This window comes from Triplophysa rosa, linkage group LG11 (assembly GCF_024868665.1).
Source record: "Triplophysa rosa linkage group LG11, Trosa_1v2, whole genome shotgun sequence".
In the NCBI taxonomy this organism is placed as follows: domain Eukaryota; kingdom Metazoa; phylum Chordata; class Actinopteri; order Cypriniformes; family Nemacheilidae; genus Triplophysa; species Triplophysa rosa.
In genome coordinates this window covers 12,308,774-12,335,707 of record NC_079900.1, presented here as the reverse complement: position 1 = coordinate 12,335,707, position 26,934 = coordinate 12,308,774, and the positions used below count along the sequence as shown (strand labels likewise).

Here is a 26,934-nt window from a genome sequence, read left to right as displayed (position 1 = left end):
GACTATACTCTCCTATCTCGCACTTAACAGTATTCATAAGATAGTTATAACCCTCACCCACCCAACCCTCTCGTCTCAGCTCTCGTTAAAACCTAATTAATAAAAGTGCCCTCTCCGGTTAATTACCATCCCTTTATAGTCCCCCATTAAGTACTCAGGGAATGAAGCCGGAGAGCGATGGGATATAATTGTGTTAAGCCAAACCACACATGAACTTGATGGAAACTATTCTTAGCAGTGGGAAAGAATGGGAGAAGAGAAACAGAGGGTGAAAAGGGGGTCACTTCAGGTGACTAGTAAAGGTGACACTTTAGGAATAAAGGTTGTGTTTTCTCGTTGTGCAAGATCAGGGAAAGCATCAGCTTTGAGGAGGGAGTGTCAGTGGTGTAAAAAGAGGACAGCAGTGCACATAGGATGTTGGTAGGTGGAAGAGGGAGGGAGAAAGGGAGGGACCAGAAACTGAAAAACATGAGAGAAATCAAAGTAAAAACAGTTCAACTGGTGTGTGATGCTCAGATAAAGTGCACAAAGTACACAAAGTAAGAAACGGTTACACTTTTGTTTTTTAGGCTTATGCAATTAGACCTAAAGTACTGCAACTCATCCACAAGAGATTGCTGGAAATGGGATGTGGCCCGTTAAATCTATTAAAATGCAGTATTTAAAATATTGTTTATATTTTATAGCGAAAGGTTATGTCTGGCTACTCTCATTAAAAAAAACATAAGTCTGGTTTAGAGGTAACGATGTAGTGCTATAGTGTAGATGCACCGTTAAAAAGACACCTACATACTTATTTCCTCACATTTCTAGGTGGTGAGTAGATATGTGAAAATACAACACACCAGAAAATTTACTGACAACAGCTAACGGACCACAATTTTATGCACCGAGGAAATACTTTGAAAAACAATCAAAAGTGTAAAAACAAAACAAAGTAGACCTGACTACTTGTTGAGTCCGTCGACACAGCGTACAGGACTGAATCAGCACAACCGAAACACAAAATAGAAGTACCACAAGACCACGACACAGACACACACCACAAACACCTATGTTAAATACTTACTCGTTCTGGGTCTGGCTCTGTTCGCGTGCGGGCTGTGTGTGTGTGTTATTGAACACACACACATAAACACAAATTGCACGAAAATGTTAGATGGAATTGAGTATGTTTTCAGATGTAAAGAAATGATCCTCTCGGCGTGCGGTCCGAATGACCCTAATATGTATTTTTATGAAAATGGCTAGAGGTTTTAAATAATGCAATATGCCCTTGCTACAACACCTAGCATTTCATAGCATTTCAAAACATCGCAACTTCACCGTGCTATTGTGCGTACGCCCCTTCCTTTGGTAACGTTAATATAAACAGAAAAATAAAGGCTATATATATTCATATAATTTCTCGCCTATGTGTCACCCTGGTCCTTTCGCGTAAAATACATGAGTGACACCGCATTCATCGTTCTAACATCTAAATTTATTTTCCTGTTATATTATTTGCATCTGTTTTAATAAAGCTTGTGTTAATCGTTTACTTTTTATTCACTAAACGAAACAGTCTATCCAGCCGAAGAAAGCGTGCGCCGGGGAAACCTCTCCCTCTCTCTTAAATCCTCATGCACTCACTCTATCCCTTTCTTCTCAATTTTAGCATCCTTTCTTGCGTATCTTCACCTGCTCCCGTTGTCCAGTGTTACAGTTAACGTAAACAGGTCTTTAGTTGCAGATAATTATTTATGCCGAATAAGCGCCATGTCGAACACGACTGGAAATGTTGTTCCTGAGACTTATCCGTTCGATTTTCCCTTCCTTTTTTTCCCCTGTCGATGTTTTTGTTTAGGTAAACCAGTATTTCCAAACTTAATCCTTAGTCCTTAATCTAATGGTGACACAGGATCCCTCTGTTTTCCCTCCCTTTAGCTCTTTAAAGGGAAAGGTGGCTGCTGGTGCCCCCTCCCCAAACCCCACCCTGTGTCATTTAACCATCTACAGGCCAGGAGGAAACCTGTCGCTGTTTTCAGCATTCCTACGTGTTCGTGCCACCCATTAACTACTAAACCCATTATGCAATGCACAATGGTACAGTACAAATAGAGCTAACTAATGAACATTAAAACGAGTTTTAAATAGTTTAAAGACATAGCGTGAAAATCCAGTCATTGGTTAAGGATCGGGTGCTCCACAAATGTACAAAATATATACAAAAGATATATACATACAAAAATGATACAAAAAATATTTACATTTTTAAACATGTTAAACAAGAAAATTGGAAACTCTTAATATGACATATGATGAAAGACCTGTGGCGCACTCTGAATGTCCTTAAACGGTGAAAAGAAACAGTGAAAAACTTTAACCCTAATATTCAAACATCAAACATCTCTTTGCGGGGTTTCTGGATAGATAATTTGTTTATGTGTGAAAGGTTTGCACAGGACCAAATCTTTATATTGTGCAGAATAAAATCTGTTGAAATGAATCTAGAAATCTTTATTCTGTTTTGTCATCAAGCTGTGACCAATGATTCTGTTTTTATCTCTGATCGATAAATCTTGTCCCCTTCTTATCATACACTTTGCCTTCACCTGTTCCTCATTTTCTATCCACCCAACTTCCATATATGGCCTTAAATAAGACATGATCTCTCTCTCTTTCCTTGGCATACAGCCGGAGACAAAGCAGGGGGAGGAGAGCAAAATGTCCAGAGAGTAAGTGGGTGGAGGAACCTGATGAGGGAAATTCTGACTAATTTGAAATATTTTGCCAAATCATCTATATTTTTCCTCACTATCACCCTCTTAGTTTTCCTTCAGGCTTTCTTCCAATTGCGTGATTGTGGCGTAGGCTAGTGGTTGAGCAAACACTACTATGCAACCTTTGTGGGCTGTCTTGGTGAGCAGCCAACTACCTCCTCAGCGATATTTCTGTCTCTCACTCTCTCCCTGGTCTTCCCTCTTTACTTGCAGATTTTTTTAGCATGCTTCCTGTAATCGTCCTGCAATTTTCTATAAATGTACTAAAGCTTTTCATACAAATGAATGCATGAGCATAGGCAAACAAACACCTAATAAAGAATGCATATACATATACACAGACTGTAAAAATCTATAAATCAATAAAGTGTCAGCCAATCACTCTTAACATGTTTTGTTCTCCATTTATTAATGACCCGCTGAACGACAAATGGAAAGGATGACAATAAACATGAATTAATCAACAATTAGATCTAATGCAGCTCACACCCTATTTTTGTCAGTTTTACACCATATACATTTTGTTCTTCCCACATATTTGATTCTCTGTGCTATACATTTTGGGGACACCTAGAATGTCCAGTAACAGACCTCTACCACCATCTTGCTGTTTCAGCACATTTTGTGCAGATATAGGCAAAGGTGAATGCACAGGGACAGTAAAACTATCCATATACAGACTACTTTTACCCCTGTGAGGCAAAGGCAGAGGTGGGCAAGGGAGTCGAGGTTGACATGATAAAGTGGATGGAGCTTTATGAGCAGGAAGTCGGCTGTGGACTCCACTCTTGGTAAGGGTTCCATTAAAGGTAGCAGCCTCCATTACAGAGCGAGGAGTCAAATCTGACCTAAAATGAAGAAGAATTATGAAATAATTATATTTCTAAAGAATAATGCTGAGAAACAAAATAAAAAATCATTATATTGAATTAACATTCTAGTCTGTTGGCATCCATTATCTTCTTATCAATACGGTCACCATTCACTCATATATTACTTTACCAATGAGACTAAAGCTTTACATTCCTTAGCACAGGGTGCTTCTTCAACCATGAAAAACCAACATCATCCTACCAGCTAGGATGAGTGTTTAAGTGCTCTTAACTATAAAGTCAGCACAAGCAGACCTAACAATTAAAAAGAGAAGAAAGAAAGACATTTCCTATCTGTTCAACACTGACGCATAAACTTGCTATAAGGAGTTGTGTGAATTAGTGTCAATATGTGTTTGTGACCTTGCTGCCTTCAGTGTGGCCCACCAATCAACAGTTGACAAGGTTCAGGAGGCCCGAAGGTGAGATGAGCTATGCTTCACTAAATCATTTAAATCCCTCTGCAGCAGGCAAACATGAAAAATGAAGCATCTTCATGCAGGAGATCCAAAGACGGATTAAAATGACCTTATGATATTGATATGAAATGACCTTGGTATGTACAATCGGAGAGTGTGTTCTGCATACAGTAGTACTGCAAACTAAATGACCAAAGCAATGCAGGCACACATATACAGCCACAAAGATCATTGGTCATGTATTACAGCTCAAAAAATGATTCACTATAGTCCAGATCACAGATTTACATCGTACCTGAAGCTCTTCCAGTGGATACTTTGGAAGTAGTGCATTACTCTCCACTTACAAAAAAAAAAACTTAGCTCTGTATACTGTGATAGGCTATATGAGACCAATTTTCTTTTATTGCACTTATGCTTTTTGTTGTCCTTATGTTGTTCCAATTGCTTCCATTGTTTCCCTCATCTGTAAGTTGCTTTGGATAAAAGCGTCTGCTAAATGACTAAATGTAAATGTACATCTAGAGATTGGATCAGTTCTGCAAACCCTTTGATCTCTGTCATCACATTTGAGAAGCCAGTGTTGCTGAACTCAGATCAGCAGACTAAATCAAAATTAGCACTCAAAGTATTTCACATTCGCACTGCCCTCTGGTGTTGTACAGTGTTACCTGTTGAAGTGCTTAAAGTCGGCCTTGGTTGTGCTACAGACAGGATCTTGCACAAGGGACTGGGTCATATTCAGCTGTCTGTATAGTGCCTGATTAAAATCAAGAGATGAATGAGTCATTTCGTCAACACAGAAGCTCTGGTGGAAATTAAGAGAGCTACTGGGTTATGGTGACTACAATAGCCATATTAAAATACTTATCATGAATACGTATACTTTTAATATTAATGCACTGTGAACTTCAAGGAAAATCCCTAAACTCCACTCTCAAAATGTGTCAAGTTTATCTCTAAGCGGGTTCTCTAATTTTAATACATTTAAATTTTATTTAAACCCCACATCCACCCTTTTACATGTGTGCTTAAAGATAAAAATTTCCAAAAAACAACATTGTATTTATGCATAGAATGTCAAACCCTTTTAATCTCACCTGCATCATGTTATAGTGCTCAGCCAGAGGTTCGAGTGCAGCTGACTGACCTGTGTAGCTGTCCTGCATTTCACTTACGGGTTTAGAGACAACCCTCACTGCCACACAATCTCTGTGCTGCAGAGCAACGCACGCACGCACGCACGCACGCACGCACGCACGCACACACACACACACACACACACACACGTCTGGTTTACTATCTCCATGGGGACAGTCCATAGGCGTAATGTTTTTTATACTGTACAAACTGCATGTTTTATCCCCTAAACCTAAAGACCATAGAAAACATTTTGCATTTTTAGATTAAAAAAAAGATTGTTCTGTACAATTTATAAGCTTTGTTGCCCATGAGGACATCAATTTTGGTCCTCACAGTGACACAAGTCCCCATGTGTATGCGTGCATTCAGGTTTAGGTCCCCACCGGGATATAGAAACATGTCCACAATCACACACACATTTCAAAATCTTTGTGGAGACTTGTCTTGTATTGTTTATACTGACCTTATGGGATTTTGTATACCATAACCCTCACAGAAAAGCTTTCTGCGTTTCAAATAAGCATCATTTAGTATGTTGTTAAACAATTTCCCTAATGGGTACTGCTGCTTGGTCCCCACAATATAGCTGATCTCAGATTTTAATAATCATGTGGCCCTAAATCTCTGTCACACACACATCTCACCCTGTGAGCGAGTTCATTGAGGAAGTGTGTGGTCCAGTGTGGAGGGGCTTTAGAACGGATCTCGTTGTACAGTGGTCCAGTCAGTGGCTTTCTATCATGTTCAGTGTGTGAGGTGAGAGGAAAGTGAGCAGAAGGCACTCTGTTGTGACGGCGGAGGACAGGCGGAGGAGGAGCATTCTGGAGCAGTGACAAGAGGTTGAAAATAGTGTTGAGATCATTTCTGTTGCTGCAGAGCCAGTGGAAAATGTTTTACAGCATAAACACTAGCACAATTTTACAAGTCAACAAAAATGGCAATGTAAGACTAAGATCTAGGACTTTGTATATGACGACATCTAAGACAAAATCTACTGCTTTTAAAGTAAAACAGGCCCATTTGATCACAGAGCTCCCTATAATAGCAAGATTCCTGTTAAATTGTTCAACAATTTAAGTAACCATGGTGAATACAGTACTATTTCCTAAGACCTTGTGGTAATCAAAGACACTTATAGAAATATATTAATTTAACGACAACTGATAAATCAAACCTAATTTTCCACATCCGTACCTTACATGTGTTCATATAAAACGGCAGAGGTGGCATATATACGTGTCCAATGTTTGTGCTGGTGCGTCCGAGCTTTCGTTCCATTTTTAGTCACTTAATCCCAGTGGCAGTTTTTATGTCGACAAATTAGGAGACATTGCAGTAAAATGTTTTTAGCGATAGATAAATGGGTCTCTGAAGGAAAGAAGTCGTCCTAGTTTGTGATTATGTGTTGCTATGGAAACGCGGGCGCGTTCCTTCACCCAAATTGTCATTGGACGAGAAACGTCTGCACGAGACAGCACAACGGCACAGTAAAGTATATTAAATATTTTAGAAAAGCAGTTAGTCGTATTTCTAAGATAAAATCTGTAAAATGATAACATTAAATTGTTCTATGTTTTGTGCCATCATTAATCCGCATTTAAGCACATTTTTATTCGTGCAATTTTCGGTTAACAACAACGGTAATACATAAACTCAACCGACTTCTAAAGTAAATAGTTGGTTTTAATGCATGAATAAACAAAAAGTAAATAAACAAAAATTGAAACATCAAACAGAGTAGGCTAACTGACTGGCAGAACACAAGCACTCAGCACACTTTTATGACAGTAGCCTATTCACACAACCTGTTTGAGCATGGACGTTTGTTTTGCTCAAATGTTTGTGTACTCATGATGTCGTTTTCACAGACTACACAACATGTGATTGAGAATATATGTAAATTGGATGCATAGCTTCAACACAAACTGAATAAAACATACATCAACAATGGTCAAAGAAGAAACCATTTAGTTAATGAACAACATCCTACATTAAAAGACAATACCCCACATATACACATACTTTGTGCTATTTGCACTATCCAGTATATTTAAAAAGCTCTCTTCTGTGCTAACAGACACACACCCCCTCCCAGCATATCACAGGGTGCAGGTTCCACATAAGAATAAAACAGAAAATTAGACTCAGACGGACCATATGCACTATGCAGACTCTCCCTGCACTTGGCCAGGGAAATGGTATATTTAGGTCTACATTTGTTGAGATCATTCCGCTAACATATAAATAACATATCTAGGGGTAGTCTAAACTGATCTCCTCTGGGTCTTCTGTCATCCTACGGGAGCAGAAAGGGTGGGAGAATGGATCAGCACGCCAGACTGATGGTGAGATCGGTTAACCCCTGGACTCCAAAGACCTGTTTAGATGAAAAGAAAATGTTAAAGAGTAAATATTTTGTGGTTTTTAAGATCCTACTTTGGTTTATGAAGTGTCCAACAACAAGTTTAAGTACATACACGGTGTAAAAACACTTTCATTTTCTAATAATAGGCAGTTATTATTATTGTACTTCTTGACTGACTTTTAAATGATTCGTTGGGCGATTCATCCGTCTAATCACCTCCTTTCTGTCAGCCTACTCTGATCTGATTGGTCAGATGGTCTAGTCTGCTGTGATTGGTCTACCGCGTGCATTGTCGCAAATGGAAGGTAGGTGGGCATTACACGGAGTGACGCAAATCCGACCCATAACTGAAATTAGAATGACAGACGACTTGTTGGTGTGATTCAGAGTCGACTCCTTTTTTCCCAAGCCAATAACTTTGTTATTCGTTCACTTTCAAGCAGACTGCTTACATTCACATACAGCAACATTACACACGGCATGAAACGTAATTTTAAGGACATTGTAATATGTACTCTTTAAAACACAGGTGGCCCTCAATACATGAATGTACTTCTACTGTAGCATCCCATCAGAATAGAGAGAGAGGGAAGAAAGAAGGATTAAAACACTCACGAGTAACTGGTATGCTGCTGACGTCTCCTGGCACTTCTCATCTTCTCAAACCTGGCTTCCATCTCCTCAAGGACTTTAGGGGTATAACGCACCACTAGCTTCACTGAACCCTGTGCTGCTTTTAGCAGTTCTACGGCTTTCTCATGGTGCTCGCCCTCTACACTCTACATAAAGATCAAATAAAAACATTTAATCAAGTACTACAAACATGATATTATGGAGAACATGTGGCAAAATTATACATTTTAGACATACTGCCCCAACTTACCACACCATTAACAGATAGCAGTTGATCTCCTCTCTTCAGACCCCCTTGCCGGTCAGCAACCCCACCGGGGATGACCCTGGAGATGTAGATGGGAGAGTTCTGTTCTTTTCCCCCCATAATATTGAAACCAAGCCCCTCATCTGTTTTAGGGAGTTCCACCACTCTTGGGTGAGCATGGCCTTCGCTGGCTGCAAATGCTGCTACTGTAGCCTGAATTAAAAGACAAAGATGACCGTACATAAAAGAAAAAAAATAAGGGTGTGCAAGATTTTAGGAGTGTTGGTGTGAGTGTTTGGCATAGCAGGTAGTGACTGTTACCTTGGCAGTGGCTTGGGCTCGCACCTCTGGCCCACCAACAATGTCCAATGTGTCATAAAGTTGCTCATACACCTAAACAAGAGAGGAAGCATGAAAAAACCTTAGTCATGTACAGTGCTATTACGAGATTAAGTACAAACAAATGTCAGGAATTTGGTTTAATACATACAGTACATATGAATGTACACAAATTACTGACTTGATAAGCATTCAGTAATATTTGTTAATGATTTTAGAAATAAGGTACAGTACAAATATACTTGTGCGTTATTACACGGCTATATACAAAATAAATAAAGGCGCTTTTTATTTTATTACGTTAGAAGGCATTGAACTAAAAAGGTTCACTGGAAATATGGCGGTTGGGATTAAAGACCATTATAAAGTTTGGAGGTCTTATATTTGACTACAGAAGAATTTCAGAAAGCTGTGTAATAACGAATGTTATTGTCATGTGTTTTCAGTAAAGGCTAAATTGAAATGTTTCTCAAGGACACAGGGAAGTGAGTCATTCAGTGAGTGAGTGCAGCAGTTTTGTCATTGAGCAAAGACCATAGATGTTGTGCATAGTGTTGTCTTTTACACAACAGTGCCATCATCTCTGCATTCCCACACATTTATACCCAGCTATTTATTTTCCATTGAATTCTGTGAAATCAGCACAAGGAAAAATATGTTATCAAAATAATTAGCAGTACAAGAAACACATACAGTTTATAAATCCAGCGGACAAATTAATCCAAAACAACTTGGTTAATTTAACAGTATACAACTTTATCAGTTTGTGTGTTCCCTTGGGATCGAACCTATGACTTCAAACCCATGACCTCAGTGTTGCTACCACCATGGGGAGCTGATAACAAAATACAAACATCTTAGTTGTGTTGTTTTCCCCACATTCATACAAATGATTTGATTAATAACAGTTATCCTTTTGTTTTAAGGATGTAAGTGGCCTTTACCTCTCTGATGGCAGCACAGAATTTGCTCTGTAATACTCGCTGTAGAGCCTGGAGTTTAGGAGGGGGAAGTTCCCCACTCCTTTGTAGTCGATCCAACAATTCTATCACTCTGCACACATCTGGAGAAATAAGAATGACAAATCAGAAAGATACAAAGCAAAACCGGCCGAAATCTCTCATTTTCAGCACTCAACAAAATTAGGTCCACATGGTAAATTGGGTCATTGACTGCATTAGTTGTCAAATAACACGCTTGCTTTAAATGTAACATCCTGTTCTCTTTTCAATACATGTTTAAATCAGGGACGTAAAGTACATAATATTGACCATCTTACTACTTTAATATACACAATTGTGTGCCGAAGTCAAATATATTTTTTCATTCCAAATTAAAGCGCGAGCGCCCCAACATGGGACATCCATTCATTCATATCATGGGCACACCTGAACTAACCAACCAATCACTTTACCCGTTCACTTCATTGATAAACGTATGATATTCCCGAATTACACGTATTTTTTTGTGATGTAATGAACAGCAGCAGTTAAATGAATTACCTCTCTCCAAGCAGAGCGGTTCAGTCATCGCGGCCATGTCCACGTCTTTACCCGTATGGTAATACGATGACATCATTAGGGTGGCTTGCTGCAGCAGAGGAATAACCTTTCGCAACGCCGCTTAACAATAAGCAAATAAACTGTACGAAGTTTCTTTATGGAAGAGGAAAAAATGCTTTTAAATAGTGAAATACGGCGGAATACGCAGGTATACAGAAACGGCACAGACGCTTCAGCTTCGCTGCTGTGATGCGCGAGTCTGACCACTAGCACTGGGCACTCAGCCGTTCATTCAGTGACGCAACGGTCTACGTCATAGGTTTTATCCAGTGTTTCTCAACCAGTGGGCCGGTGTGGTGCCGAAAAATGACTCCTGCCAAATTATGACTCCCCCATTTCTCACTAACATTAGGTGTGGGGGAGGGGTTAAAATGAGCTAACACCCAGCAATTTCAATGAGGGAGTCGTAATCGGCGGGGAGCCTTTAAAAAGTTTAAAGTCCGGGTAAAGATAATTCTGAGAAACACATTATATATGTTAGAAATGTATTGCTGAAACACATGAGAAGTATGTAGTACTGAATTGTGGAGTTAAACAGTTTTTCACCGATTCTCTGTTCAGGATTTTTTGAGCGGGGCCAAAACGGGGGATCGATGACGCAATGGATTGTCCGAGCATGCATGGCCCCCTCCCCTATCACTAGAGCGCCTAGCATCAGGTGTCTGCTCTCACTCCGCCCAACTAAACAAATCTCACGCCAAATAACAAGCAAATGGGAATGCAGACGCGAACGGAAGGAGGATCACTGAGCGTTATCGCGAAGTGCTTCAGTGAATGATGTTTAATTAACAAATTTCGAGACCAGCACGAGCAAATAATCCACCCGGCTGGTTCGCTATCAGCATCCAGCATCTACCTTATCAACTCAAGAGAGAACCACTACAAAAATACAAAACATTCTATGGGGTCATGTGACAAAAGAACGAACGACTCAAACCCGAAGACTCGGGAGGTGAACTAATCAATTCTCTTTCCGGCTCAGACTGCATTGGTAAAGCGTAGGGGGCTGTCACGTGATGAACGAACGACTCGAACCCGAAGACTCGAGAGGTGAACTAATCAATTCTCTTTCCGGCTCAGACTGCATTGGTAAAGCGTAGGGGTTGTCACGTGATGAACGAACGACTCGAACCCGAAGACTCGAGGTGAACTAATCAATTCTCTTTCCGGCTCTGACTGCATTGGTTTAGCTTACGACGCTGTCACGTGATGAACGAAAGAATCAAACCCGAAGACTCAAGAGGTGAACTAATCAATTCTCTTTCCGGCTCTGACTGCATTGGTTTAGCTTACGAAGCCGTCACGTCGTGAACGAACGAGTCAAACCCGAAGACTTGTCAGATAAAAGGTGTGGTGAGCTAATCATAGACTAAAGACTCAGGTAAACAATGAATTCATCTTTTCTGTTTCTTATAGCATTATAGTTTTGTATTGTTTGTAATGTGATCAACGTCTGCATAAGTAGTAGATGTGTTAGGAAAGTAACATGTAACATTTTAATTATATTTTGCTAAAATGAACGATATGACTCGAAAAATGATTCGTTCAGCAAAATGAACGCGACTCAAAGGTCCGAGTCAGTAAAATGATCCGAACTTCCCATCACTAATATAGCCTACTGGGCTGGGGACTCAGGTTGAGCGATTCAATTAGTCGTGGCTTCAGCGCCAACAGCGGACACACCCCCAGCGTTTGAGTCCTTGTTGTTCAAGGAATTTAACTTATTTTATTTACAGTTTTTTCTCCATTCAAATTCAGTTGGGTGATTAATAACACTTTTCTGTTGTGTGACAAACTCCGAACACACATTTCAATGTCACTTTACTCAGACATTAAGCTATTTCTTAGTTTGTTCTTATAATGAATGTATTTCAAGTTTCACCCGTTGTTGACAATGGTGGAGGTCAATGGGGAAAAAGAGATTCAATGGTCTAATCAGTATCTAAAAACGACAAAAAAAATCCATAATAGATAAAATAAAGCAGTCACGTTTGGCAATAAAAACAATTTATTTGAGGAAAGAAATGCAGAACCAATACAACCAGATATGGTCTTAAAAAGGGAAAAATTAAGAGCAATTTTCGTTAACCCATGGCAAACATTCCCATTTAAAAACCATATTTCTTTCCCTGTTTCTACATTTACGACTTCAGCAAAGTAAGGGATCACTATTGAATTTACAAGTCACAGTTTGGACCAAATATAAAACAAAATGTGCAACAAAAAAAACAGGGAAACTAATACCAAAAAGAAACAACTATGAAAATGGACATAACAGTACTAAACAACCATGACGGTTGTCTCTTGACCGAAACGCTCAATATTTTAATAGAATAGATTGTTCAGTTAGGGATCTCTTCCCAGTAATATTTACTTAGCTGATGTAGGACAGAAATTGTTTGTGTCATACGGCCGTTATTTAGTGAACTGTACCAAACTGGTTACCTGGGTTCAAAATAAAAAAGCTCAGTTCATCTACATAATCTTTGTTTTAACAAAAGGATGCTTTCTACCAGGGATACACTAAAGTCTGTGATCACTGTTTGTAGTACAGTATATAATACTCACACACTGTGGACATAGTGCAAGCAAGGGTGGAGGCATTAAACATTAAATAATGGTTGAGGGGGGAGAATATTGGTGACTCGAATACACATTACAACTGGATCACACACACAAACTCTGGCACATTTAGTACTCATCCCCCTGGGCTTCCATCCTGTAACCATTCTCATTGGAGGCATAGCCCTCTCCTGACTGCATTGAATCCTGATCCATCATCATCATTCGCATCCCATCCTGCGAACCTTCCTCTGATTGTGGGGGCACTGGTTCTTCACCTTCTTCACCTCCATTACCAACACCCTCCTGATCACCTGAGGATGACACGTGTCTATCTTCCCTTCGGTCTCCACGTTCCCGGTCACCGCGGTCACGCTTGTGTTCCCGATCTCTGTCCCGGTCTCGCCTTCTATCCCGGTCCCGGTCCCTGTCTTTATCTCTGTGACTGCGCTTTCTGTCTCTGTCCCTCTCTCTGTCTTTATCTCTGTCCCGCCCCCTCTCCTCCCCTTCTGGACCACTTGGTTCACCACCCAAGGACTCCTCCACACCCCTTTCTCCTGCATCTGGATTCATACCATCAGCTAGCCCAGCAACACCTTCTTCCCCTCCATCTGCTCCCTTCCCTCTCTCCCGGTCTCTCTTTTTGTCCCTGCTTCTGCTTCTCCTCTTGCGGTCTCTCTCTCTATCCCGGTCCCTACTCTTTTCTCTACTGTCCCCAGGAGCACCTCTTTCTCTTTCCCTGTCCCTACGCCGGTTGCTGCCTCCAGTTTCCTCTCCTGCAACCACAACCGCCCTCTCTCGCTCACGAGACCTGGTACGTCTGCGCCTTTCTCGAGAACGAGAGCGTCTGCGTTCTCCACGCTCCTTGTCTCGGTCACGACTACGTTCTCTTCGATCGGTACGATCCCGATCGCGGTCACTACGGGAGGAAGCACTTTGGTCAGGTTTTCATCAAAAATCTAAAAACACATGCATAAAACAACCACGTTTCAAACTTACCTTCCAATTGGTCTGTCATCGTAGCGGGATGTGTCATCTCTGCCTGAATGCTTGATGTTGACATCTGCTCCTCCTCTCCGTGTACCACCAAGACCTCCACCTGAATAGCAAAATACATACATATTAAAAAGGCAACCATTTGAGGCCACTGATACTTATTACTTCATAAAAACAGGGATGCAAGCATTCAAAGCATTTCAGCCTTTTCATCAACTAGATGTTTGACTACTCGAAAAACAAACCTGAAAAATCATTGACCTAAAAATTAAACAACAATATCTGAACAGTAGACAACAACAACATTTACCAAGTCGACGGGGGTGCCATCCTTTGACGGTTCGTCCTCTTTCAACATCAACAAGTACTCTCCGTCCATCAATTTTCTTACCATCTGCATGCTTGTAGGCAGCTATAGACGTTGACAGATGAGCAATAGCAAAGCAAAGAAAGAGGAAAGAAAGGAATAGAGAAAACAGAAAGAACAGTTTGACAATGAGAAAAAAGAACACACACAACAGTATTGCCTGCTACATACCTTGAATTTAGGATGAACTCCATTCAAAACAAAGTCATTTTAAAGCCATTTGAAGGTACACGCTTACCTCAGAATGGATAACACACCAGGACTGAGATATATCGACAATCAGTACAATGAAAAATGCTACGTTTGGCTTGAGATGCAGGGCCGCCATAGAGAATATATTTATCTATACAAATATTCTCTTCTACATTCATAAAGAATGGGTTTTAGCAGATGTTGTGTTTTCCGCAGAAATGCAAAAAAAGACAGATAAATGCTCAAATTTAGCCAAAGAAACTAAATCCAAACTTGTTTACGTTCCTCTTATATATTTAGCATTACTTTAGTCATTTTAATAGCACCCACCTGGGATAGGACTGGGTGCTTGAATGCACAGAAATAAAAAAATGAGAAGTTGCAGAAGCCACCCATTTAAATGTTTTCCCGGTAAAGAGATTCAAACTCCAGCTTCCATTTTGCACAAGTATTTTAAAGATTGCTCTGGCAGTTTTAACTGGAGGCTATGGTTAGTAAAGGATTAACGTGTGCTTTAAAAATGTCTTGAATGGAAAATTCTGCATCGCCCTGACATTCAGAAATGAGGAAAAATACTAAAAATGCTTTTTAACAGGGGAAGGGCACTTTTAAGTGGATCACAAAAACAAAGCAAGTGCAGTACTCATATATATACAGTTACAACCACAGATGCGGTATGTATCTATGGTAACACCACCTTGTATCACTGTTATGTAAATTTTAAGTGTGATCCACAATTAAATTAAAAGCAATGGATCCATGAATATCGTAAAGGAATAATTCACCCAAGTCCCCATTGATTTGATCTCAGTAATTTTATACCTACTAGGGAAAGTCAATGGGGACCATTTTGGGGTAACTAAAAAAAAAGGCACTTAGTGAATGCATTTAAGGAAAGAAACAGCCTCTCAATACTCCAAAGTTTCACTCACACAGAAACAAGCACATACATACAAAATTTCTATAAGCAGTCAAGCACTGAGGACCATTCAAACATCCCACACACAAAAGGAAAACACTTTGTAGTTTTACTTCTTGCTTTTACTGCTTATTACAAAAACGATACTTCTAACATATGATTTAGGACAAAAGACTAGTGGTCGGCCGATATATTGCCGAGGCCGATGTATCGGCCAATATTTGGAAATTTTTATTATCGGCATTGGCCGATAAAGCTTTCCTTTTGGTCACGTTAGCGCATTAGCATTTTGTTCTTTAAGAAGATGGCTCCCCACAGACCGGTTGGTGCACAACACCAAATCAGCGCAAGAACAACCTGAGCGCAGACGGCTTCATATGCTGCAGCACCCAGGTGCCAACATGCCATCCGGCCTGCATGGCACCAAACAAAATCAAACGCACTCAAAGCAGGCATCTGACAGACAGCGAAATAACCAATCATCATTCCCTTTTTAACGTGACGTTGTGTGTAGTGTTGCGTTTTATTACTTTTTTGGTAACGGAGTAATTTAACGCATTATAATTCCTAAAATAGTAGATTATAGATTATATAGATTAATAGATTATAGTTCCAAGCCCAGGTAACTATATATGTTACAGCTGCGTTACATCGCTGCCGTTGTATCGTTTTATATTTTAAATTGTAAAAAGCAAAATAGCTTTTTCAAAGTCTGGATGCCTGCCTGTCGCACCCGCGACGTCGTCAAACTGAAACGCGCCTGCGCGGAAAGTACTACACCAAAGCAACTCCATGGAAAGCCTGCCACCTTAAGCTAAAAACTCATAACGGCCAATGCTATCGCTGCGCGGAACGCACGCAAGGAGACTAGACACCGGACATGATTGGCTGAGGTACCTCTCGTGATGTGCTCCAATTGTAAGTATTACAGACCCATACATCTCCCTATCACAAGACAATCTTTGGTACTACCAGCGAAAACAAACTCAGCATGGAGAGAGAAACGTATGCGTTCTGTAGCTGGAAATACAATCATTATTTTGAGTTTATTTCTGTCAAAGGCAAGAACATTGTTGTGCGTTGTCGGTCATGTGGACGTAAGCAAAACCCTCTCTCCCGCGAAAAACAACCTGAAAGGGCAGTACAGCACGGTTAAACTTCTGGAGAATGTAACGCCACCGGGCACGGACAGCAATGAATCAACTTCTACTGTCGAGTGCCAGGCTGCTATTAGCAACATGTTATGTTTCGTCAGACTAGTTTTTGCTGCTCTAACGCTGTTATATTTGTTAAATGACGACGAAATCATCATAGAAATATGCAGAAGCACTAGTTAAGATATACAAGTTATAAGAAACTAAGGAGAGACCTTTTACGTTATGGAGTATGCAGGTTTATAAATACTAGTTAACATATGAAAAAATGTTTAAAGTTAAAATGTCACAGTTTAATTATTATTAATGACAGGCTTTAGTATGGAATAAGCAGAAATGTATTAAAATAATTAAAGACGAGATAGAGTAGAGCATGCACTTCCCAATAAAGTTTAGTCTTAAGGCTAAAGAGGTTATTTTGTTTTTTGATGGGTGGGGGGGTAGTAATGTAATGAGTAGTGTAACTAATTACTTTTGAAATAAAGTAATCAGACCAGTAACTGGATTACTTTTAAAAGGAGTAATCAGTAATTTAATTACATTTCCAGAGTGACTTGCCCAACACTGGTTGTGTGTAACAGTTAACACTCCGCATGCAGTCTTATTCAAACAGTTCTGTTAGGTGTCATATCTACAACTGGGGACGAAAATATAATTTACACAAATGGAAAACATTTTACACCACAAACAGTGACAAATCCCGCGATCGGCTCTGCCTCAGATACTGCATGCGTGTTGTTTTTGGTAACTTACAAAACGCTGTTTCACCCCACACTCAGTAACCTGTCACTCTAATCCCAGCATGAGAGCTGTGTCACGTGTGAGGTGAACGAGACAGAGACACAAACACGATGTTAAGCAATAATACGTTTGCATTCCTATATACTGTATTTTTATTTAATATCCACCGCATTTAACTGTCCACGATAACAATGCGTGGACTGGAGTGTACATTTTCATATGTTCAAGTCTGTTCCGTTTTAAAGCTAATCTACACGCCGCTAACCAAGCAAATATATAGGTTGTGCTTTTTGTTGTGTTTTGTATTGTTTTCGCAGAGACAAAACAGAAAGGGTTATTTTTTAAACAAACAAATTTTAGAAAGTGAAACATAAATTTGAATTCCGTATTAGTACAGTAACTGTATATTAATATTAATGAATTACATTCTGTTTTTGTCATTAAATATACATGTTATCTAGAATCTTCTGTTGGATTAAAAAATCAGTAAAACAGATGAACAAAAACGTTGCACTAATTGTCAATATTGAATTGTTAAATGTTGTACAATTAAGAGAATTGTTTCTATTTTTACTATAATAAAATTTCTTATATCGGCCACTTTGCATTCTTAATATCGGCATCGGCCATTAAAAAACCCATATCGGTCGACCACTACAAGAGACAAATATCCTCTCCTACACACGTCTAAACCCTGAAGTGTTTTATCATTACCTTAAGCTTACCACATTACCTGAAGATGCTATCTTACCATAAACACTTGGCCAAGGATGGACTTCCTTGATGGAAAAACCCCACGGAAACGTAGCCTGGCGAATCCAGCTGCCTCCAATTAAAATGTCTCAGTAAATTGGATACTCGAGAAAAAAACTTGAACCAAGGGATCAGGGATCCAATTCTTCAACAATGAATTTGATGAAATCCACAAAGCTACTCTGGTCTGCACGTGGTCAAGTTCATGAGGGCCTTACCACCAAACCCTCAAGTTCTTTCACATACACTGTCCTAACATCTCAAACAGAGGGCCTTACCAGCAACCCTCAGACCACCAGAACTCAACTAGAGGGCCTTACCAACCACCCTCAGATTACTCATCCAACAAGAGGGCCTTACCATCCACCCTCATTTTTCTCCAACTTCAGTAAATTAACAGAGGGCCTTACCACAACCCTCTCCAACATAGTCTATAAGAGGGCCTTACCAAACACCCTCATCCAAAAATTAATCTGCTTTTATTTGTCATTAAGATAAACGGTATGAACCCTGAACATACATGTTACAGGATGTTAACGTTTATCAATTCTATAGACCATTTCGTTGCTTTTGGTTCACTGGGAGCTTAGCCAGAAAATAAAAGAAGCCTACACAGTTTGTGTACAAGAAACTAATTTATAGCTTTCTGGGACTTGGAAAGATTACTTCCATACATCTGATCCTAATAAAGCAAAGTACAACTAAAATTGAAATTTCCCTCCGGTGGTTTTATGAGCCTAAGAAATAAACTAGGACTGGACGGAGATGTTGAGTACAGGGGAAACCCTTAGCTAGATTGGTAAATTATGTAAAAGTGTTCTACGCAGCGATTTTAACATCCAAAGCCTCGGTTAATCAATTCTATTAAAGCCAATTCCTATTATCCACATTTAAGACCATAGTGTGTATTGTGTTTCCCACTATGTCAGATGGCTTTGTCTTATTCCACGATTCCAGTAGCTGATATCAAACATGCATGATCACATTCAAAACGTACCACAAAACAAATTTGTGGGGGGTGGAGGGCTTCGTATCCAAATGCAGATTACCCATCTATTGTGGCATAACTCGGTAAGCAAGTGCTATACATAAACAGATTTATCGCTTTCTGTACAACACATTTGCTTCCACAGGTGATAGTCAAAGGTGTTTGCAAACATGCACTCAACTGTCAAAGTCTGAATCTCGCACTAGTATTAGTACCATGGCTTTAATAGAAAAGATTACAGGCTCAGTCTCGTGAAAACTGGCCCAAGCTACGTTCGACGCACTACAACTTGACCCTAAAATTGGCCAGATGGAAAGTGGTTTGGACACCTATCAGCCTACAATTAGATGAGGGTGTAAAAAAATCTTACCCATCATACAAACCCATCATACCAACCATATACTGAGCTGTGGTAGTAGGGTGTAGATGTATCAAAACCATCATCATGATCTGCAAGCCAGCTCTGGCCAATAGCCATCAGCGATAGGCGGCTGCAGTAGCAATGAGAACAACACAGAATTAATAAATAGCATTGACTCGCTCTGCAACACTTCATTTATGAAAGCCCTTATGAGTAAAGCGTTTATATGAAATGCTCTTTGTGCACCAAACATGAACAGGTGTGTAGTAAACAGGTCACCTTTTCACTACAGAGGGCCTTAGCCTTTAGCTTACCATCTCCGCTCCAGCCGGAAACACACTCTGCTATGTCACACTGCCTAAACATTACAGAGATGCCATAGAGTGGCAACATTCATCAGAATGTATGTTGGGCTAACGCACAGACGCACTCCGCTCCTCCTCCCACCTTCGTGTAAAAACATGTGCGGCACCATCACACACCAGATGCAACACGCACACACAGGGGTAAGAAACAGGAATATACTACAAACACACAGACATTGATAGGACTGACAAGACTGTCATCCACAAACACACACAAGCACAAATGATTTTTTTTAACATCTCAATTATACTACTGTGTTGCACATTATTGGACATCATGTTAAATTTTGATTGGTCGAAGTTTGCGGTCATTGTAGGAAAAGAAATGCCACTAATGCTAAAAAAAATCTAATATATTTATCAGCTTTAGTATGCTATACCAAGCAACGATTTCTTTAAAGAATACTACATCTTGGCTACTCACAGTGCATGTCTCTCTCATGTTCGTATTCGATAAACGCGTAGCCTCTTGGTTTTCCAGTTTTCTTGTTGTACACGATGTAAATCTAATAAATGAGAGTAAGTACAAAGATGAGACTGATTATACAAAAGGACAGGATAAACATGCATAATACATACTAAACAAGACATACCCGTTTGATGGGACCATAGACTTCAAACTCACGCCGCAGCTTAGATTCTGTGGTGTCATAATTCTGCAAAAGCAACCAAAGTTATATAAGGTGCCTTAGGTAAAGATCTCTAAATATTCAGACTCCTATTACTGAGCATTCACACCGCCAGCGACACTTAGCAACTTGATGTCATTAATTTCAATGGAGAGCTGGCGACGCAACAAAGTTGAGAGTTAACCAACTTTATGCAAATGATGAGCCATTTTCAGGAGCGACTACCAATAGTAGTAAAGCAGTAGAGCTCAGGTCATCCGTTTCCCGTCAGTTACAGCAGGGTTTGTTTAGAACTCGTACTAGAGAAACCAAATCTAGGAACGCCTTCTAACAACCCTGTAGCAAGAGACTAGCTACACCGTCGATGGCAGTGTGTATGCACAGTTAGTTGGCAAGCTCTCTCAACAAAAAACAACAACAACAACTCACAATTCGAGCCACAAACAAGGTCTTAAAGGCATCTCCCTGAGCATTAGGATCGTTGTGTGGGTCCCCTGCAGAGATACACAAAAGAGTCATATAAGAGTGTTATAACAGTCTTGCAGAAGTTCAGTTGTGAGCAGCTTGGATACTTACATTGCTTCAGTTCTACTTCCATAACACCTTGCCTCCTTTCCATCTTCTCTCTTCTCTAGAATTCAAATCAGAGTGACCCATGTTACATTCAACAATATGAGAATATTCGATATGTATATTCCAACAAAAAAACGAGTATGACTTCCTCACCTTTCTCTCCAACCTTTCATCTCGTGTTTCTGCTCTTGTAGGTGGTGGGGCATCTCTGGGATCCTGATCAACAGTGAGTAACAAAAACAACATTATAGCAATCCATTATAATGATTCAAAACACAGTTAATACTGAAACGGTCAACTCATATTACACAATCATATAAGAAATAAACTCAACTTAACTAGACCTTCAAAAGTAATATTTTAGATTAAACGATGACAAAAATATAAAGTCAAAGTCTTAAAGTAACTTACCTCAAAATGCCGAATGAAAGGGGCAATGCCACAGTACGGCTGGTTGTGATGTTTCTCATGAGGAAGCTTCTCTAGCTGAGGCAGGAACGGTACCGGGTCCCGCGGAGCAAACAATGCCAGCAGGTTCGGGGGTAGAAACTGAGTCATTGTTCACCTATAAGAGAGACATTTAGTTTATTTAAAATAACTAAGCTTTCAACCGCCACACATAACGTTATATCTTTAATGATAAATAACTACTAGATTTCATATAAAGTAAAATACATAGTCGAAACGCACATGCAATAGTTTAAAAGCGTAACGTACGGTTTAATCGCTAAAAATGTCAGGCTTTACGTGACTAAATCACTTTTGGTAAATACGTAAAAACGTGCACGAGTTTCTGAGAAGTTGAATTAGCACTGGCAGCTAACGCTGGCAACGTGCACACATTTACATTCGCGATTCCACAACACACATTTTGTGCATTGTACAATCTTGCAAACTAAACGAAAAAAAAAATCACAAAAACATTCCACGTGGTGCTAAACGTATTCAAACAAACTAAATCCCGGTTAGGGTCAACTCTGCTAATTCAACAAGGACTGAGCAGTTGATCAGATTACAGATCAGCAACATTTCCCTGCGCGGCCTAATGTCCAACTTTACCTCAGCTTTTCATTAAATCCCGAAGAAAACTCCAACTTCAGCCCAAATCCCTCCGTGTGTATTTATGAAAATGTTCGTGCATGAATTTCGTATACCCTCGTAGTTTAGAATGTGTCTAGCAACACAATAACCAACGTGTGTTCTCGTCACGACGAGCTAGTTGTTCCTTTCTTAAAATGGCGCGAGGCCGTAAACCACAGCGATGTTTTACGACACTTTGGTAGGGTTGTGGTTAGTTTACAAAATAAAAGCTCTTAAGTAGACATATGTTTACATGGGACACACAACGTGTGTGCGTGCGTGTAAAAAAACAGAATAAATAAATATTAAACAAAGGGCTCCGTACAAATGTAAATGCTTTATATTGACAAAAACTGTTTTTTTAAATATATATTCCCGCAATTGCTTGCTTTTATATCTATTTAAACCTAATCGCTTTACAAACCCAGCCTAACTAGCCTCCCAAAAAACGCGTGAAACACGCGAAAGATGGCAACACCTAAAGAGATCGCTCTGCAAACATATAAACACACAACGCACCTGCAGGTATAGTTTTGTTAAAATTGCAGAACATAAGTATTTTGTTGCCGTAATACTACTTTTGTGTACTGAATGGTGGGTATTAAATACTCGAAACACATGCGAATGGCAGCCACGGCTCTGAGCTCCGCTATTCTTCTCACTATCACATATGTTTGCACTATGTGTGTACTTTCTTCTGCACTGGATCCATTTCGGATTTTTGCAAACACGTAGTAACGTATGACGAGTTGCTACGGAAACCGGACGTGGTAAATGGTCATACGCTGACCAAAACAGAGGCCCTGTCCCAAATGGCGCACTCCGGTCTTGAGGACCTCCTCTGAGTCCACACTTGGTGACGTCAGGAAGTGCAGACCTATAGGGCACTAGGCACGAGTCCATAAGGGTACACGGGAGTGCATTTTGGTACAGACTTGAGGTCAACACACCGGAAAAAGCAAGCGGTGCTTTCTAATCACTCTCGCGGTACTTTGTTGTCATTCGCTGATCAGTCTGCGCAGCGCCACGTGAAGTCGACCACTTGTTGTCCAACTGTTGTTACTTGGGAGTGGAGCTGCCGGTTTTTATTGTTCTGTATTTCATATGTTTGTATTTCATATGTTGATATGCCACCCGAGCATTATGCAATAGATACTTATGTTTGTAATGCATTAATTTGTCATGACGTCATGAATGTATATTTATTAATTTGTTTACACTATACTTAATGTGCATAATGTGTTCTTAATATGCATATATGTTGTTATTTAATATTTCTCTATAATACAGAAGCTGTGTTGTTCAGCTTTACAGAGCCCAGAGACAATATAAATCTACAACAAAACATGGCTTATTACCTTAAGTAAGAAAATGCACTGCATTAAAAGTTTTTATTCTTGAATAGCTGGCATAATAGAAAATAAATAAGCAATAATATGAATAAGTAACTAATTAATAAATTAATTTAGAATTTTATCAAAACATATTTAAAAATGTATCCGTCATGTTTACGTATATGTCTGACATCCACGACACTCCTCCCATCCGTTCTGGGATTGGGCGTTCGCAAGGATTTCTGGGTAGGGGACTTCAGTGGAGTCTGCGTCAATGCTGGCTTCGCCGAAGACCGCATCGAGGGCACAAAGGAGGCGCTCGCGAGCAGACTTCCGAGCGCTAAAAAGACAAATGGGACACCCTACATACTCGTAGACTTGGCAAGAACGCGCAATTTAAGTCCACGAGACCGCAAGTGCGCCATTTGGGCCAGGGCCTACGGCACCTATCTTCAGCACATCCATGTTTGTTTCGTTGGTCATGCGTCTCCTAGCAACGAGGCGCGTGTTTGTTGCGTTCGGAAACTCTGCTAGTGTATGATACCAGTCGTGTAGTGTATTTTAGCATGAACTGTTTACAAAGTCGGCAAGTGTATGATGCCTAGTTTTTACAAATCTGTTCAGATCTTAAAAGTCGTGAAGTGTATTCCAGCCATAAGACTTCTCCGACTGTAAGAATGTAAAAATATGTGGCTTCTCTGAACCACTGACCAAACACTTAACCAATTCCCCCCAAACAACAGGGGGCACTATGACAAAAGTTTCACTCCTATTTACTCAATGGTGTGTTTCTTATGCAGTCAAAGATGGCGGAATCTGAAGAGCCTAAAACAACCTGCAAGTTTCTTTTCAAGAAATCAAATAAGAAATTTTCGGCACGCAAAAGAAATGCTAGTGACAGCGATAAAGGTATTACGCACTTGTTTTTCACGATAAGTAACACAAGTAGACTGATCATTTTCGTTTAGTTAGTAGTAGTGTGATCTGCATTACAACTGTAACGTTAGAGACACTGCATAAACCATGACATACCAATCGATATTCATGATTATTGTATGTATCAGACAGAAGCAGCGACGAAGGCGGCAGTTCTGTGGTCAGAAAGAAGAAAGCTGCTCTTGCGAATCCCATGATTCAAAAAGTGAGTCGGTTTTTTCAAGTGTTTGTGATGAAATCTTGATTTATCAGCCTTGCACAAAGTTCTTGTTTACCTTGCAGCCACGTGTGTCAGTGTTATTGTAAATACTGCGTGGATCTGAAATTTGGCATATGTTTCACTTGACTGATATTCTGGAAATCTCAATTAATTCTCAGTTGTTTGTATACTGCACACCTCTCACCCTATAGACAAAGAAAGTCGAGAGGGAAGCAGTTACATCAAGTGAAAGTGAAGAAGAAAAAGAGGAAAAGAGTGTGACTGTGGCTTACAAGTCTACTCGGTCAGCGGTGAGTCGTGCTTTTCCATATGACTGATTGCTAGACATGAATGAAAACATAAAGTTTCACTCATTATGATTTAAATGACTTTGATCTTTCCCATCTAAAGGAAAGGTTTGCTGAAACATTTGCCAGGTTTGTTTCTTGTAATTTGTGTATTGTATGTTTCAGAAACCAGAAGGACCAGATGACATGGGGGCCACTGCTGTTTATGAGTTGGACACAGAGAGAGACAAAGACGCTCAGGCCATCTTTGAACGTAGCCAGAAGATTCAAGAGGTGAGGACGAATAATTTGTCAGCTGACACCACATATATGAATATTATAAAGGCTGACATTGATAGGCAGCCAACACCACCACATAATGACATTTCTGTTTTATGTGTAGGAACTATCTGGTAAAGATGATGATAAGATTTATCGTGGCATCAACAACTATCACAAATTCATTAAACCAAAAGATTCCACTATGGGCAATGCATCCTCTGGTATGGTTAGGTAAGTCAGTATATTTGGCGGTCAAAGAAACTGTTATGAGAAAACACACTTGTAGATGATACAGCATGTGATTTGTTTTCTTTATAGACCACTTCGCAAGATGTAAACACTGGTGCAGAAGCACTTCCGGTTTCAGTTTTATGTTTTTTTTTTTTTATCTTGCATGTATAATAAACTCTCAAAGATATATGTTTAACATTTTAAATTGGTTATACTGTAAATATTTTGTTGGTTGTATTTTGTTCAAACGTTTGTGTGGTGTTAAAAAACAAACAAGAAGGAAGAATAGTGTTGTTTACATCATCCGAAGAGGTCTATAAAGCACAATAATAAAAAAAACAATAGTTGACCATTATGGTGAACAATATCAACGCAAAAGTTGAAAGCTTTTTTTTATACACAATGTTTGCAAAACATTTTATACATCGGACAAAATGTCTCACTGTGTATATGACAGGAAAGGACCTATCAGAGCCCCTGAGCACCTCAGAGCCACAGTGAGGTGGGATTACCAGCCTGACATTTGTAAAGATTATAAAGAGACTGGTTTCTGTGGGTTTGGAGGTGAGTTAGCAAACTGCACTAATGGTTTCGAATTTCATATTTTGAAGTGTATGTTAAGGTTTACAATTAAGGTACTCATAATTAAGAATTCCACTTAAACTAGTCATTTTGTTGTAGTGAGCAATGTATGTAGTCAATTTAGAGACTCTTCCTTAAGTGGTCAGCAGAGACTCAATTGAGACGCATGTTACTAGTCTACAATGCAGGAGCACTTACATCATTGTTTGTATCTTCAGACAGCTGTAAGTTTCTTCATGACCGCTCAGACTACAAGCACGGCTGGCAGATCGAACGAGAGCTTGAAGAGGGAAGATATGGTGCAAATGGTGAGTAACCTTTCAATACGGTGCGTTCAAAACATGGTTTATTTAGTTCTACGATGTATATCATGATGAATGTTCACCTCGCAGATGACGAGAACTATGAAGTGAGCAGTGACGAGGAAGATTTTCCCTTCAAGTGTTTCATCTGTAGAGACTCTTTTAAGAACCCCATTATTACAAAGTAAGTCCAAAGTTCTCCATCAAACCATGGCAAGTTTGAATTGCAAATGCTGTTACCCACTCTGTACTATAGCACAAAGCAGTTTGTGCTTTATAAATGTCCAAATTGTTGGGACAGTACATTTGTATGTGGTTCATACATATTTGACTGCAGTTCATGTATATTTGTTTTACAGGTGCCGGCACTACTTTTGTGAGAGCTGTGCTCTCCAGCACTACCGGAAGTCAAAGCGCTGCTACGTTTGTAACCAGCAGACCAATGGAGTCTTCAATCCTGCCAAAGGTACTTGGTACTTTGAAAATGTAACTTGAGTTTATTGTGGGTGTTTGTGTGGACAATTCAGCTTTTATTCATTACTATTTCTTATATCTCTCTCAGAGCTCATGGCCAAGATTCAGAAACGCCAGGCAGCTGCTGACCAGCCTCCGTCAGATGAGGATGACTAGCACCGCATAGCATTCCCAACGCCATCATGCTTTTATTATAGTGTTTCAGGTTCCCTGAGCTGTACATTTTCAAAACTTTTGAAATAAACATGTATATGTTTTTCCATTTACCATTTTTAATTTCTAAAT

The 26,934-nt window shown here is 39.7% G+C and overlaps 5 protein-coding genes across 15 annotated transcripts in view; 1 reads left to right on the top strand and 4 right to left on the bottom strand.

The window, feature by feature from the left end:
• The window catches only part of kcnc3a (potassium voltage-gated channel, Shaw-related subfamily, member 3a), a 60,237-nt gene extending 58,312 nt beyond the window's left edge, over window positions 1–1,925 (bottom strand). For 4 of the 9 annotated variants that reach the window (XR_008963851.1, XM_057346163.1, XM_057346162.1 and 1 more), the window contains exon 1: window positions 1,070–1,924. The gene's annotated coding sequence lies outside the window, so the exon portion shown is untranslated. Of the gene's footprint in view, window positions 1–1,069 lie in introns of all 9 variants that reach the window. The other 5 variants (XR_008963853.1, XM_057346165.1, XR_008963852.1 and 2 more) reach the window with 4 other exon arrangements.
• A 1,243-nt stretch (window positions 1,926–3,168) lies between these two features.
• On the bottom strand, window positions 3,169–6,598 carry zgc:193811 (uncharacterized protein LOC559801 homolog). The gene is made up of 5 exons (XM_057346706.1): window positions 6,391–6,598; window positions 5,841–6,017; window positions 5,154–5,270; window positions 4,725–4,813; window positions 3,169–3,610 (listed from the first exon to the last, which is right to left on the bottom strand). Exons 1-5 carry the CDS (start codon window positions 6,472–6,474, stop codon window positions 3,268–3,270), a joined length of 810 nt encoding a protein of 269 aa, XP_057202689.1. The 5' UTR covers window positions 6,475–6,598; the 3' UTR covers window positions 3,169–3,267.
• A 188-nt stretch (window positions 6,599–6,786) lies between these two features.
• lin7b (lin-7 homolog B (C. elegans)) lies at window positions 6,787–11,545 on the bottom strand. The gene is made up of 6 exons (XM_057346620.1): window positions 10,283–11,545; window positions 9,725–9,843; window positions 8,763–8,834; window positions 8,445–8,654; window positions 8,177–8,340; window positions 6,787–7,573 (listed from the first exon to the last, which is right to left on the bottom strand). Exons 1-6 carry the CDS (start codon window positions 10,356–10,358, stop codon window positions 7,552–7,554), a joined length of 663 nt encoding a protein of 220 aa, XP_057202603.1. The 5' UTR covers window positions 10,359–11,545; the 3' UTR covers window positions 6,787–7,551.
• A 787-nt stretch (window positions 11,546–12,332) lies between these two features.
• snrnp70 (small nuclear ribonucleoprotein 70 (U1)) lies at window positions 12,333–22,200 on the bottom strand. Its single transcript, XM_057346613.1, has 10 exons — window positions 22,002–22,200; window positions 21,354–21,507; window positions 21,096–21,158; window positions 20,946–21,000; window positions 20,799–20,863; window positions 20,334–20,396; window positions 20,165–20,246; window positions 14,211–14,312; window positions 13,904–14,003; window positions 12,333–13,823 (listed from the first exon to the last, which is right to left on the bottom strand). The coding sequence occupies exons 2-10, from the start codon at window positions 21,498–21,500 to the stop codon at window positions 13,034–13,036; spliced, it is 1,467 nt and encodes a 488-aa protein (XP_057202596.1). The 5' UTR covers window positions 21,501–21,507; window positions 22,002–22,200; the 3' UTR covers window positions 12,333–13,033.
• Window positions 22,201–22,475: 275 nt separating this feature from the next.
• rnf113a (ring finger protein 113A) lies at window positions 22,476–26,931 on the top strand. Of its 3 annotated transcripts, none has more exons than XM_057346617.1 (11): window positions 22,476–22,547; window positions 24,157–24,265; window positions 24,421–24,497; window positions 24,704–24,802; window positions 24,965–25,072; window positions 25,182–25,291; window positions 25,749–25,855; window positions 26,092–26,181; window positions 26,266–26,359; window positions 26,535–26,641; window positions 26,738–26,931. In XM_057346617.1, the coding sequence occupies exons 1-11, from the start codon at window positions 22,491–22,493 to the stop codon at window positions 26,803–26,805; spliced, it is 1,026 nt and encodes a 341-aa protein (XP_057202600.1). In that variant the 5' UTR covers window positions 22,476–22,490; the 3' UTR covers window positions 26,806–26,931. The 3 variants fall into 3 exon arrangements, with proteins under 3 accessions (XP_057202600.1, XP_057202602.1, XP_057202601.1); XM_057346619.1 differs by lacking the exon at window positions 22,476–22,547 and adding an exon at window positions 23,596–23,857; XM_057346618.1 differs by lacking the exon at window positions 22,476–22,547 and adding an exon at window positions 23,596–24,027.
• The last annotated feature ends 3 nt before the right edge of the window (window positions 26,932–26,934 follow it).